Below are 15,165 nucleotides of genomic sequence, written 5' to 3' on the forward strand. Positions count from 1 at the left end.
CTTTGGGTGCGGATCATCAAAATTAAACATAATTGAGCATGAGACATCTCTCTGAATCGTTAAAGGGATCGAATAAACACTAAAAACACACGACGACAAACTTGGATCACAGCGTCCGAATAAACCAACCCCACATATGAGTTCGATTACAAATTAAACGAACATCAAGAAACCTTAATATTATTTAGTTTTCGAGTTACAAATCCGAATAAAATCCGGGCACACAAAAAAAACACTCATTTCGAACGGACAGACGCACAAAACTTTGGGTTTCTTAATCTCCTTCTCAGACAGGTTGTAGAAACATTGACTGAACCTAAAGATACGCCACCGATGACTTGAACGCCCACCCGTTTTAACGCAGGCGATTATTTCAATGAGAAAACTGCTATTCCCAGCACGTACTGATGAATTCACTTCGACAAAAACACGAATTTGCTTAACGAGACTGAAGGCAACTAACTAGCCACCAACTTAAACGCATAGACACGCGAGTCTTCTAAAATTAAAATCGAAACCGGAACCGCAATTAATTTAGAACCGGAACCCGGACCGGAACCGTTATAAAAATTTTTTTCGATAATAGTGTCAGAACCGGAACCGTTATTTTCAATAAGTCCACATCCCTGACTAAAAGTAGTGATGCCGTTGGGGGCGGAGCTACCGGGAGAGAACGCTTTTTTTAGTCTTTTGTAAATAACTCGTAAAAGGACGTAAACCATTGAAATGATGAGTGCAATCACGTGTCACTCGACCCAGCGTTCAATTTAAAATTATGGAATGAGTGGCAACCCTGCTTCGGGTTCATCAGAAGTCTGCCCTTGACCATTCTTCAAGATTTCCGCGAGTGCGCGTAATATAACATTTATTCCATATAAACAATGACTCGTTTTTAATTAGTTCGGTCTCTCAAAAGGGGTCCGGTAACGGGGCAGACTCCTCGAAAGAGGGGACGCAGGGCCTTAAGTACGAGGCGGTGAGCTACCTCCTATTTGCAGGAAGAAGAGGATTGGCGATGGTCCGGAAGCGCCGTACCGGCTCGAGGGTAAAACCTTGGGTCAAGCAGGCCGTGCGCCAAGGCCTAAGGCAGTGTCTGGGTCGTCGGCTCAGGTGGGCAATCCGACGTCAGAGATCAAGCGTCTCAGATTGGAGGAAAGCACTTCAGCCTAGAGGTGCTGGAGCACCTAAAGTTGCGGATGCACCACGAACATATGGCTATGGGTAAGGGTAAGTCGCTGCGGGGAGCTCAGGGTTATCTGTCTCGCACCCGGAGGTGGACATCACTGAGCCTCAGCCGAGGTGCACTATGGGTGGATTGCATGCAGTTTTTGACGGGATGGAGGGGGGGGGGGCTGAAATCCGCAGGATAACCAAGGTGATGGATGTGTTATACGGGCTCCCTGATGGTACGTCCACCATCGAGCATTGGAACTGCAAGGTCGTGTAAGTTTAGCCGTTATCATCCAGATAGCGCCGACTCGGTTGATCTTGTGAATTCCATTTAACAATCGGTGTTAATTAACCGATTCTGGAACTCTGAAGATTTAATTTCGACTAATTGGATAGGTATAATTAAAAAGTATCATCATTTTTGAGCTTTTGGGTAAAATTTATTTTTGGAACTGTACCTTATTTAAATCATCAGCTTTTGCTTTTTGGGTGTTTTAACCGTATTTAAATTTTTTGCCTTTTTGCACTTTTGCCAGTTGCATTTCTTTGTGCGCGTTCCCGCATTTGCTTCTCCGCCGGTTTGCGTTTTGTTGCTTTCATTAGAGAGTTTGCCGTAATTTTGTTTTAGTTTTTCCGCAGTGACCGCCGCCATCGAACACGTCCGATTCCTGGGAATGCCGTTCTCCGTTCGAGTTACCTGGACCCGACACCACCGTTCCGTATCCAGACCTGAAGCAGGGTTTCCAAAAACGTTTTGGTGGCTCCCGAAGCTTTGCCGTTCCGCCGACGGTCGCCGCCGTCACCGTCTACATATTTTGTATTATAAATTACCGCCGGATGTTTTGGTTCTGTCATTAAATTCCCCTAATTGGTATAATTGGGTTCCATCATTCCCAAACAGTTTACCCGGATACGTAGCAGCCCGTTTTCTTCTCTGTGAATAAGAACTTCTGCATAGTCCACTCGAAGTGCTTCATTGTTCAGGTCGATCGTAAACGGAACTTTCTCATCAAATCCATTCCCAAAATCACATCATCTACGATCTGTGCTACCAGCACTTGATGCGCACCTTTCTTGAATCCAATACCAATATCAACCGTCAGCTCCCCCAGGACACGAACCAGTTGCTGTCTTTAGCTTCAGTCTTGACGATTGTAGCTTTTTCGTTCGGACTAGGTCAGGTCTTACGATGATCTATGTACAAACTATTTGGTTGTTTATCTCCGGGGCATAACTCAGGTAGGTCGATGCCCGCCCCTTCTCATCGACTTGTTCCAGTTTCCTGGTTATTGGTCGTTGTAGTGTCAGGGCAATTTCTTCTAATGTGCCCGTTTTTACCACAGCCCCAACATGGCAGTCCTCGTCGTTTTGATCAGGTGTGTGGTGAAATATTTCGATTTTTTCTGAGGTCGCCAGATGAATGTCTTCAACCTGGTAAAAAGTGGCGCGTGGCGCCAACTATCCCTACCCACCCCAGGGAGCCTCGACATCCTACATCGAACCGTCTCGGCGGGTGCGAATTTTTTAAACTGGCGCGGGCACCTTGATGACGGCCACGTTCCCCGGCCCGCGGACGCTTAGGAGAACTCCCCAGAAGTCATTTTCTCCGAATCGATGCGTATTTTCTTTAAAAACGTCTCATAAAAATTTAATCAAAATCGATGCATTTTTAAAGAAGTCAAAAATAAAAATCGAGAACTTGCCTGAGTTTAGCGGGCAGCTGACGTCACGACTCGAGGTATCATTTTCTAGACTCGTTCAAACCACGAAATGATTTGTAATTACTTATTCAATGATTTCGCCCATTACCCACACAATTAATTTTTTTCGATTTTTAGCGCATTTTCCAACGAAGTTGGGTGCGCTATTGCAGCAATTTTTTCTGCCCGTCCGTCTGTCCGTCTATCCAAAGCCACAGTTTTCAAGACATTAAGTTCGTTCTTTTTATTATTATTATTATCATGGTCGGTGTTTCTTGTGAGAACTCAGGTCTAGCCTGATTAACTAATCGCACGGATTAAAATCAAGTAACGATTAGTGTCTGTGTCTGTGTCTGGTGAAGTTATGTAGGGTTCTAAAAAAAAATAAAAAATAAAAATAAAATAAATATTCACACACTCACATTGGAAATCTAGGGATAGTATGTAATTCATACTTACCAACATAGCTATTAATGGCCACAATAGTCAACGCTATCAGGAAAGAAGGAAACAAAACAAAAATATCATTATAATAATTCCTGTAATTTTATTAAATAGAGTTTATTGTGCAAGTGTTTCTTTGGCTTTGCGTTTGGGTTGAATACGAGTGGGTTGTGATAAGGTGGCGTGTTTATGTAAAGAAGGTGTTTTGTGTTTTTTAACTGTGCTAGGACGTGTAACTTTATTGGGTGGACCTGTCTTTGTAGTGCATGTTGCGTTACTTATATTTATGGTGATTCTTTGTTCTTGAGGTTGTTATTATTATTATTATTACACAATTTGTAACATACTCATCAGTGTGCTTTCGCACTAAATTTCCCGGGAAACATCGGACTGCATTCGGTAGCGTATAGCTCTAGCACCTGAGCCAATAAAAATCTTGACAATTAAACTGCGCAATATCAACTTCCTTATTTATTAATATATTTTGTTGAAATTTTTACCACAGATATTTCTGGTGAAGGCAAACACATCGCATATAGTAAAAATCAGATGTGCGCATGCGCAGACTGCTGAAGTAACTTGAACTTATTTAAATCGACTTGGAGAGTGATTCAAGCGACTCGATCAACCGTTTGAATCGGCTGAAAATAAGTTAGAATCGGATTGAGACACTGTGAAAAATGGTAAAGTAGCTTGGAACGAGTTGGAAACGGCTTGAAGTGACATGATCACGAATTGAATCAACTTGAACAACTTTGAAATAAATTGAACTTATTTAAATCGACTTGGAAAGAGATTCAAGCGACTCAATCAACCGTTTGAATCGGCTGAAAATAAGTTAGAATCGGATTGAGACACTGAAAAATGGTAAAGTAGCTTGGAACGAGTTGGAAACGGCTTGAAGTGACATGATCACGAATTGAGTCAACTTGAAAAACTTTGAAATAAATTGAACTTATTTAAATCGACTTGGAAAGAGATTCAAGCGGCGTTAAACAACTTGAAATATTCCAACACAGCCACTTGAATCGGTTTAAAACTAGTTACAATCGACTGGCGGGATATGAAGTCCCTTGAAACGATTTTGAAGAGCTACCTGTAGACGTAGCTTGAGACGCTTTGAATTAAAGCAGCTGGAAACGACTTGGAATCGGCTTGAAGTGACATGATAACGAAGAATCAACTTGAAAAAGTTTTGAAATAACTTGAACTTATTTAAATCGACTTCAAGTGACCTTAAACAACTTAAGATATCTCAATACAACCGCTTGAATCGGCTTAAGACAAGTGGTATCTGCTTAAAACATCTTGCTTAAAACAAGTTAAAAACCGGGTTGGAGTGACTTGAAATGCATAAACCAACTTCAACATCTTGAATGGACTTGAAAGCGACTTGAAACGTCTTGAATCAATTTGAAATAGGCTAAAACAGCATAAACCAACTTAAAAATCTTGAACCAACTTGAAGGCATTCGCAGTGACTTGAAACGCCTTGAGGTGACTTGAATCAATCCGAAACATGTTAAAACAGCTGCTTGAATCCGCTTAGAACAAGTTAGAAACGGATTGGAGTGACTTGAAACGCGTAAACCGTCGACTTGAGGACCTGGTAGCGAATTGAAGTAGCTTCAAGTGTTTTGAAATGACTTGAATCTGCTTGAATCGACTTGAAAAACAGTTTGAGGCAACTTGAAAACACCTGGAAGCGGATTAAAGTAGGTTGGGGTGACTTGAAGCGACTAGCCATAGCGTGAGAGGACTTAAAACACTATGAAGCAGCTTGAGCGATTGGGAAACTGCTTGAAGTAATTGAAACGTCTCGAAATGTGGTAAAGTGACTTGAAACAATTTGGAAACGGCTTTAAGCGACCTGGAAACGGTTTGACGCGTTTTGAAGTGACTTGTGAACGGCTCTTGAAACGAATGGAATTATCTTTGCAAACTAAAGCGATTTAAAACGGTTTGAAGCAGCTTTAAAGGACCAGGAAACGCCTTGCAGCGGTTTAAAGCGACTTGAAAACGGCTTGAAGTGAAATTGAAGTGATTCGAAGCGGAAACTTTTTTATTTATGGAGATATTTCTTTTAGTTTTAACCATATATACCTCTAGTAAAGAAAATCACAGAGCACATAGCTATGGCTTTTTGGGAAGTACACTGATCATTCATGGGAAATGCGCTGAAATTACTCGCCTTAGGGCGAAAACCTTTTTACTTGTTTTATTTGCGCCTCGTGTTAATGAGCCTTCCGAATTATAAGTATAAAACAGAAAGTATGAGACCTGCCCATTCCTCATATCTCAAAAGCGGAGTATCAGAAGAAGGTGCTCACAGAAACAAAATGATTCGTCATCGTCTGGACGAGACATATCTATGGCTTAGGTCGAAACGAAATGGATATTTTTCATAAAATCGCCAGGAAGAGCAGAAAATGTCCCAGGCAGTGCCCGGGGCCGGCTACGGCCCTGCATAAGAGTTGTTCGTCGCGTCGAACCATATATTTTGACTTCCATTTTTTACCTTGGCCATTAGTGTTGCAGCACTTATTCTTCGTCTGCTTTCAAAATCCGCACCCTATGATGATGTGCTATGATTCTTATTACCTAGAGACTTTTTGCAGATTTCCTGAACGTGGGCCTTCCAATTAATCTTCGAGTTCCACACCACTCCCAAAAACTTAACCTTGTCCTGATACTGCAGGTTTCGTTTCTTTTCCCAATGGGCAGAAGTGAACACACGCTGTTTTCTCCGGGGAGAAATTTAATCCTTTCAAATTAGCGTTCCTACTGATCGCATGCTTTATTTCTGTCGAATGTTGATTCAGAGATAATTGCTACATCATCTATACGTACCTACTCAAAATTATATAGGGGGTATGTAGGCAATTGACGAAATGAAAACGAAATTGAATGCAATAATGTAAGCTGTAAAGTAGCGACGACCGTCACATCATCCGATCACATCTTGAGCAAAATAATTAAAATTTTAATTATTGATTAATGCTTTACTAATTGACAAATTGCAATTTATTCCATATTGCGCTTTTACCTCCAATTTACGTTATTAAGATCAAATAATTAGATTTTCTCACAAAAATCGCACTGTAAATTAAACATCTTTCATGGCTAGATTGCCCCCCTCCCCCACCTTTATAACAATCGTTACAATCGTGTCAAAATCGGACGTTTTGCATTAAGATTGACAAGGCGATTTTCTTCCAATGCATTATTAGTCACATAAGATAGTTCTTCCTCACAAAAGAAAAGGGATGAGTAAATGAACCAAAAATAGATTTCCTGGTTGTTTTTGATTTCTACACGAACAACGGTAATCGTATTCATTGCAAAATTTTCACACATTTTATATGTTAGTAAATAAATACTTCGTAAACTTTATACATGGGGGACGTATAAAATTATTCTCAATTCGAATCAAATTAAACTGTGAAGGAATTTATAGAATTAATTTAATAAAAAATAAACACCTTTGCGTTTATCAAAAAAGACGTGAAAATTAAACGTAATTTGTTTCATGTTGTAAGAACCCAATTACGTTTTTTTTTGTTCAAATGAAAAACATGCGGTATTGGTCCTTGACATGATAAACTCATAAGGACAAGATGATTAAGCGGTTGATCCATGTTCTGGTATTTGGGATGTAGTAAATGAGATTCTGATTTGGGAAAGACAAATCAGAATCTCATTGACAAGATAATTGTTTGCTTTGATTGCAAACCCTTTACTTAGTAAACACATACCAAGTGAATATTTGAGAAAATCCACCTAAAAGACAATGGTACTCTCATCATTATAATGGTATGCTGACTAGGGAATGTTCTGTACTAGTTTGTTTGAAAAGATGGGATGTTTTTTCTCGAAATGGGATCACAGCTTTGGATCAGCCTAGAAGTGAAGTCGAAATTATGAGATGAATTCATGGACACACTTTCTCTTTCTAAAAATGTAGTTCGTCTTAATGTTTTTCGACTTATGGACTCAAATAATGAATAAATCACATATTCATTGAGTTCCGCCGCGTACCGTAAAAATTACTATCAATTTCATTACAATGTAAACATCTCATGAAACGGAATTACATCAGAAAATTTGATTACCACGCTCGTTTGATTGTGACTGTTTCTTTGCGAAAACAACCCATTAGATAAATCTTCAGTCTGGAGAAGCTTTCAAAGATACGATAAACGTAGATGATGGGTGGGGGAAATGGTGTTGAATTCTGAATTTTACACGCTTGAAAAACGTCCACGACGTAATTCATTAGCTTTGTGACATGGAAATGATGAAGGAATCAATTCTCTTAACATACACAAGATTAGTAATTATACGCCTAATAAATGTTATCATTATTGTTACGCTTCACTCAACAACCCAATTAACGTTGCAAAATGTCCAATTTTACAATGACAATTTAAATTGTAAGCGAAATCGAAAATAATAATGCATTTTCCATTCCATTTTATTATCGTGGTTAATTTGTTTATACATCGGAGATAAACAATTAATTGACTTTCAGGGACGTGGGATATTACAAGCGCGTTGTTGGTAACGCTCAGGTATATAATCATGGTGAAAAGTACCATAAGGCAGTTAGGTACGTGAAGATGAAGCCGTTCGTAAGTACAACTCCTTTAATCGCATCTCAAGACATGACAGTAACCTTTTTTTTTAGATTGCCCTCATTACACTCGCATGCACCTTCCTCCCACGAACCGCTTCGTCTTTCCTACCCTCTTCGCTTTATGGGGGCGCTGGAGGTATAAGTTCGTGGGGATCGCCCGATAGTGGCGCACTTAGCGGATTTGGAGGCGGACTTGGAGGAATCAGTCAGTGGGGTGGTGGTTTGTCCGACGGTGGATTTAGCCCGTACGGAGGAGGAATTAGCCCGATCTTGGGCGAGAGTGGCGGATTTTTGGGAGGATATGGAAACGGAGGAATCAGTCCGTGGGGGGCTCAGAATCACTTGGGACTTGGAGGATACGAAAGCAGTCCATTCCCGCAATATGGAGGAATTGGGGGAATTGGCGGAATTGGGGGAGTAAGTCAATTTGGACTTCCCGATGTTGGTGGATACGGCGGTCCAGGATATGGGTCATGGGGTGTACCTGATGGTGGCGTTAGCCGCTCATTCTTCGGAGGTGGACTAAGCCCTTACGGTGGCAGTGGACTGAACTCCTTCGGCAGCAGTCTCTACCCAAACCCTCTCCTTGGAGGAAGCTACGGATACGGATCTAGCATACCTCAGCATTTAGGTGGACTTGGTCAGTTGGGATACGGTGGTGGAGGCGTGTTTCCTTCTGGTGTTGATCCATCTGGTTTCCAACTTGGTGGCAGCAGCTATACCAGCCCTCTCATTTCCTCTTTTAGATCGTCAGTTATCTCGAAAAGAAGTGCCGAATAACATACAAACGAACAATTTACACTAACCGTTCATCATATAGTGTAGGTTAGTAGAACAATAAATTATTCTGCAAATTTAAATGTGATTTTCTTTAACAGAACTTAATGTTAACATTATTAATAAATACAGTGAGATAACGACTATAACTGCCTTTTGTCAGTGGAGAAGAGAACTTGGACGGGTAACAAGTTGACGCTGGAAAATGATCCGCATGAGTTAATCACATTGGAGTGTGGGTTTTTCCTTTTTCGCTTTCGCAGGAGGCCATTTCATAGATTTCAAAATTGTTCAAATTTACTTTCGTGGTCTATAAACGAAGCTTATTTGGCATCACGAGTTGCTAAGATTGTTGGGACTTCAAAGGTGGTTACTTTCCACATAAAATGCAAATTCTAAGACCCGTTTTGGTTTTTCGTTCGTATAGATAATTTACTACCAGCACGCAGCAGATGCAGTGCATGCTTTTGTGTAGGGACCAACTTTCAAATTGTTTAAACCCCGAAATTGAACCCTAGGTTTCAATGGGCATGCGAACAGATGGCAGGTCTGGCATCTTGATCCAAAATTTAAAGAAAAAGCATTTCTGGCTTGTTTTAAGGTTAATATGGAATTATGGATTTGGTTGAGGTGTTTGTCAAATAGGTCAATAGGTGAATTTTGTTAGGTGAACTCAGTTTTAAGTATTGAGTATTACGAGAGATACAGGGTGGTTCCATTATTATTTTCAAATTTCTTAATGAATTTGGCGATCTAGATTTGTGAGTGAATGGTTACCGTATGCGTCGTGACCGGTTAATCGCATGGGAAAAGTTACTAGCGACTGTCTGGCGCGAGATAACGAGAGATTAATAGCTTTTACGTGACTCAAATAACCGAATCAGATGATGGGTGCGATACGAATGAAAAAAATTATCAATTACGCGCTGGTCTGGACGGAAATCGCGGCGAGAAAAGCGAATTAAATCACGGACAAGTTTGTGTTACAAAAATTTGTGTCGAATCAGAGTATCAGCCGTGTTACGGTACGTTCATTTAAGGAAAGAATTTTCTGGAGTGGCAAAGAAGAATATCAAATAAACAACTCGCACGAACAAAAAAAATCCTCGCGTAGCACAAACAATAGGTACCGGAAGTCTTACACCTACAAAGTAAACTAATTGCGCCTTCCGGCAGCAAATGGACGTATTCAGCTGTATCGTTCACCTGCTGTATTACAAATTTGTACGCAAATAATTACTATTTAAAAAAAAACGACTATCACTGTTTGATTACATAGTTCTTCTGTGGAACTTCGAAATCTTGGAGGCCATCCAAATTTCAAACCCACCGTTCTTTTTTTCATTGTTTTGGGAAGGTGATCCAGCATTTGAAGGATGAACGAAACGAAGGGTAGTTTAGTGCTACATAAATAAAGTCTTTCTTGCCATCGCAGTTAATACAGACCGATTTCTTTAGGTAGGTATATTGCTGGTTCAGAATTTTGTCGTATAAATTAGCAAAGAGAAATTATTCCTCAAACAGTGGGTTCACGTTTTACTTGTTTCAGTTTTGTTTATGAATGCCCATTTTCTCGATGTATATAATGTTCAATCCAGTTTCTACTTTTGAATTTAATACTGATTATTGAAAATCTTCTAACTGAGTCGAAATTATATTGGTTAAAATTGCGATGTGTTTACCGAAGGTAAAATGGGATATTAGTTTCATATCTCGCCACGCATTTTATATAGTAATGTAGTTGGATTGACATATTGTTTAGGAAACAGATGTATTCATTAAGTTTGTAAAAATTGTGAACATAGAAAGACATCCTTAAAATTGCCTTTATTTCCACTATTTAAAAGGTGTTTGTGTATCCCGGTACAAAGATTCACATTATTGAGCGCTCATTATAACATTTGGCGACCGTGACAGGACTTTTGTTCGTGAGTTTTGTCCTGGGAAAACGTTTGTGGAAAATGGAACAACTGGATGTGGAACCGTTAAAAAAACTTCGTATTTACTTCCCGGCAGGCGTTTACGAAAGCGTACAACGCGTTAGAGGCTCTTCTGGATGGATATAATTCAACCGACAAATTCGAATATTTAATTGCAGCGGTGTTTCCCGGTTCGCGAGCTGCTGAGTTAATCGCACGCTTTGCACCTATTGGCGATAATTACGTAAAAGCTGTAGACAGTTTAATAGATCGCTTTGGACGTGAAGATTTGTTAGTGGAACTGTATATTTGCGAACTTTTAACGTTAGCTTTGCAAAATGCCAAACGGGGAATTAACCGAGATGCTTGAGACAAGAACAGCTGCTTTAATTGTTTGAAACGAGGCCATGGTTATCGACAGTGCAATGTCCAGCGTAAGCGAATGATAAATCGACAGATCAAACTCTGAAAACTGAGAAGAAGGAGAAGCCTAGCAGAGTAGAACAGAATTGAGCTAATTTTTTCTAATGTTTTTTTTAATGCTCTTCTCCAAAGTAAACATAAGCAGGTAGTGCGCGCAGTAATTGACACCGGGTCCCAAAATTCTTACTTTGCGGATGCGATTGCTACAGGTTATAATTCAGAACGAGAGGAAGAAATCGCCTACACGCTTTTCGGTGGGGTTAATACGGCCTCAAAAGCATCATGTTTACCAACTAGCGTTGGGCAAAATAATTGATCAATGGATTATAATCAAATGTTAATCGATAATCGAGTTTGATTATTCTTTTAAATTAATCGATTATTTGATTAATCGATTATCTGATTAAACGATTATGTGATTAATTGATTATTTGATTAATCAAGTGCTAATAAGTGTATATGTTATTCAATAAACAATATATTTTTATGGTACATTATAAACAAAATGAGCTTTTTATTTTACCATATCGTAGTCGTAAGACATGAATGCTCCGAGACAAATGCAATAAGTGCATAATGGTAGGTACCTATTACATATAAGAAAAACTTAAAAAAATTAACAAAAAACAAATAATAAATCATCATCATTATAAACAGTGACAGATGTGGACAATTTACTGTTTAGTAACAATGAATAAATAAAAAATTATTTAAAGCACTAGACGTGTATTGAACTCAAGGTACACACTACCCAAACTAACATAAGTTTTGACAAATAAATTAAACTTTCCAGTAATTTAATTAAGACCTGTTCATCAAAGCTATCCCACACCTAAATATACAGTAAGCTGCCTATAATGATTTCCTGTTCGGTGATTAGTGATTAATCGATTTGCCTATTTTGACGATTTGATGAAAAGAATTATTAGGTAATGAACGTATTAAAGAGAACAAACACAAGAGAAAACAAAATGTGGCGATTGATTATACGGTTAATCTTAATCGCTTATTTGGTAATAGAATATTTGATTAATCGATTATTTAATTAACCGATCATTTGATGAATAGATTTTTTATTAATCGATTATTTGATTAATAGATTATTTGATTAATCGATTATTTGGTTAATCAAATGATTGATTAATCGATTAAATCAATCATTTGATTAATCAAATAATCGATTAATCAGATAATAATAATCGATAATTAAAAATAATCGATTATACCCGATTAATCGGTATAATCGATTATTTAATAACCGATTATCGATTATTTAAACCTGTAATCGCCCACCGCTAGTACCAACTACATTTACGTAGCGTCCATGGTAGTTACTTTTGAAACAAAAAGTCAATTTGTGATAAAATTCCCGCTGTAAAGTTTATGTTGATCATGGAGGTGTTAAAAAAACAATGTATTTTTCTATCCTTGGCACATCAGTGGAACCGATTAGTATTTTCATTGGGGCTGACATGGGCTAGTAGCACTAAAAACTATATGAATGTTCATGGGAAAATTGCCTGTTACTACTTCCTAACGAAATCATATAACTTTAAATGTGGTTTCTTTGTTAATTCAAGATCGTGATATTGCCAACTTTTGGGATCTAGATAGTATTGGTACTAGGCGATCAAAAATGAGTTGCCGTCGAGTCACCTTTGGAATTTTTGTTTACATGGGAAATGGTACTTAACTTAAACTTCCAAAGGCGACTCGAAAGCAACTCATTTTTGATCGCCTGTTATAAAGGACGTGGCAAGTCAGAGATCAAAGGAGACACGAGAAAAAGAGTTGTAGAGTTACATCGCTTGTTGGACTGTCACAATATTTTGCAAGATATGGTCCAAAGAAGGAATTATTGAACTCAAAGTCTCAATCAAGAAGGGCACTATCTGGCGCATCGGCACGTAGTGAAAGAAGATAGCACCTCTAAATTGTGGCCAGTATTCAATGCATCGGCGAAAACTGAAAATTTAAATTCCCTAAACTTATGCCTAGAAACCGGACCGAATTTGATAGAATTAATTCCCAAAATACTTTTGGAAATAGTTGAATAGTTTTGTTGGGAGCAGTCATAAAATTCCATTTGCAAAAGTTACAGGGCTTCAAAGAAAAGCAGCCAAACGTCAAAATTTTGAAAAATCTTGATAACCTGTGAATAATGTGAATCAAACGACGTAGATTTTCATGTAGATTTCCAAAATGGAATAAAATACTGGATGTTTTATTTCAAATTAGAAAATCCACGGTAGAACCGGAAGTGAAACGATGATGATGATGATAACATTTTCTTTCAATAGATCATAACAAACTTTTCATGATATAAAATGGGCCGGTTTCTGAATTTTTGTATAAACTTTTATTAGTGGGGTACACATTTTTGATTCGAAGTTCGGGAGAGATTAATAAAATTGGATCCTTCAAGATGTGATTTATCTACGAGGTGACCAACCGCTTACCATTTAGAAGAGTCATTTACACACAATGAGTTGAAGCACAGCTCCTGATCTTACAATTGAACGTATTGAGTCAATTATGTAGGTGTAATTGCAATTCTTCACGTTTGCCAAATGAACATTATTAGAATCGCAAATCGATAACAGTATTTACAAACATGGTGATTGATAGCAATTACGTAGGCACACTTAATTAATTACTCACTACGTTCCACTTTCGTTAAGATTAATAACGTTTGCATAAACCTTCTAATTTGTCGGAACGCTTTATGTCTATATAACCCGAAAGGGTAACGAGCACAATCGCTCAATTAGAATGAACGCTGGGGTAAGTAACTCTGTCGCTAGTGTGCGTCGTTGTAATTACTCATTTCTAGGCTGTGATACTCGGATCAGTTCTAGTGGTGACTTGTTTGGGGGATGGAACCCACGAACACCCCGAGACCACAACTTTCGATCCTTGCAAGAATCACGAAAACGACAAAAAGTGTCAGACCCTATGGAAAACACAAGACGAAGTCACCACGCGTCCAATGGGCAACCTTTATCGCATGTCGCCATTTCTGAACGGGAAATGGAACGCTTTTCCATCGTTCCGATCAAATTTCGACGGGTACGATTGGGGCGGCCGAGCGTACGATTTCAACCCTACTCACAATGACATACCAGAATTTTCCTTAAGAACTTTAACAAAAGCGTATCACGGTAGAAACGAATTAAATGCGCAAAAACCTTTGCCTGGTCCTGACTACGTTGACAACACTGAAGAAGACTCGCCTAAGGGTGAAGCCATAGACTCTGATAGTCGAAGAAAGGGATTTCCTCTTGTACAATTTTCGCTACGTTTTAAATAGAGATCTAAATATGTACCTAGTTTTCCACTGTTCTGTTGTTGGATCGCGAAATATATATTATTCAAATCAATAGACTGAGTGATTACACCTGAAAATTAAAAAATGCCCTTGATTGTGTTTTGTTTTTCCGCCCGTCTGTTCGTTCGGCTGTAGGTATGTCCGCCCCGACTCACTTGTGCTTTTGGCAGTATTTCTGTTAGAGTTCTGAAATCTTTGCATTGAAGGGCATTCAAATGTTTATGTCTTAAGATCATCCTGCCGCCGAGAGGAGCTTTAGGAAGAAAAAAGCCAACCATTTTTTAAAAATCGCTCAAAGTTCATTAATCGCCAAAAAATTGTAGAATCTTTCTCAAAAATGTTTACCATGGGTTTCTCAAGAATTTGACAATTGTTTTCCAAGAAACAGTCAACTCAGATTTTCAAAGGATCGCTTCAAGAGAATCCCAAGAATCTCTTAAGGACGTACTAAGAACCTTCTACAAATTTGTAAAGAATCTCTCACGAATCCTCTATTCCCATTAAGTGAAAATATTTATAACGGTTTCGATCCGGTTTGGGGTCTAAAAAGAAATAACGATTCGGTTCCGCGCATTTTTTTCGGTCCATAACGGTTATTTTCGGTTCTAGTTTTTCAGAAAGTATGGCATTCAAAAAATTCATTATAACAACGTGATTTGTGAATTAATAGGTGTGAAGAAAATATCATGAATACCAAAACGTGACGTATCGTCAATGTAGCTAATTTATAACAACAAGGGGAATAAAGGAGAAAGAGGGAAATATGTA

The 15,165-nt window shown here is 38.7% G+C and overlaps 2 protein-coding genes across 2 annotated transcripts; both read left to right on the forward strand.

The window, feature by feature from the left end:
* The first annotated feature begins 7,835 nt into the window (after positions 1-7,835).
* Positions 7,836-8,810, forward strand: LOC116178279 (glycine-rich protein 23-like). Its single transcript, XM_031497737.1, has 2 exons — positions 7,836-7,945; positions 8,002-8,810. The coding sequence occupies exons 1-2, from the start codon at positions 7,934-7,936 to the stop codon at positions 8,728-8,730; spliced, it is 741 nt and encodes a 246-aa protein (XP_031353597.1). The 5' UTR covers positions 7,836-7,933; the 3' UTR covers positions 8,731-8,810.
* Positions 8,811-13,737: 4,927 nt separating this feature from the next.
* LOC116178797 lies at positions 13,738-14,449 on the forward strand. Its single transcript, XM_031498414.1, has 2 exons — positions 13,738-13,853; positions 13,903-14,449. Exons 1-2 carry the CDS (start codon positions 13,842-13,844, stop codon positions 14,377-14,379), a joined length of 489 nt encoding a protein of 162 aa, XP_031354274.1. The 5' UTR covers positions 13,738-13,841; the 3' UTR covers positions 14,380-14,449.
* The last annotated feature ends 716 nt before the right edge of the window (positions 14,450-15,165 follow it).

The sequence above is a fragment of the Photinus pyralis genome, unplaced genomic scaffold, assembly GCF_008802855.1.
Source record: "Photinus pyralis isolate 1611_PpyrPB1 unplaced genomic scaffold, Ppyr1.3 Ppyr1.4_LG8, whole genome shotgun sequence".
NCBI lineage: Eukaryota > Metazoa > Arthropoda > Insecta > Coleoptera > Lampyridae > Photinus > Photinus pyralis.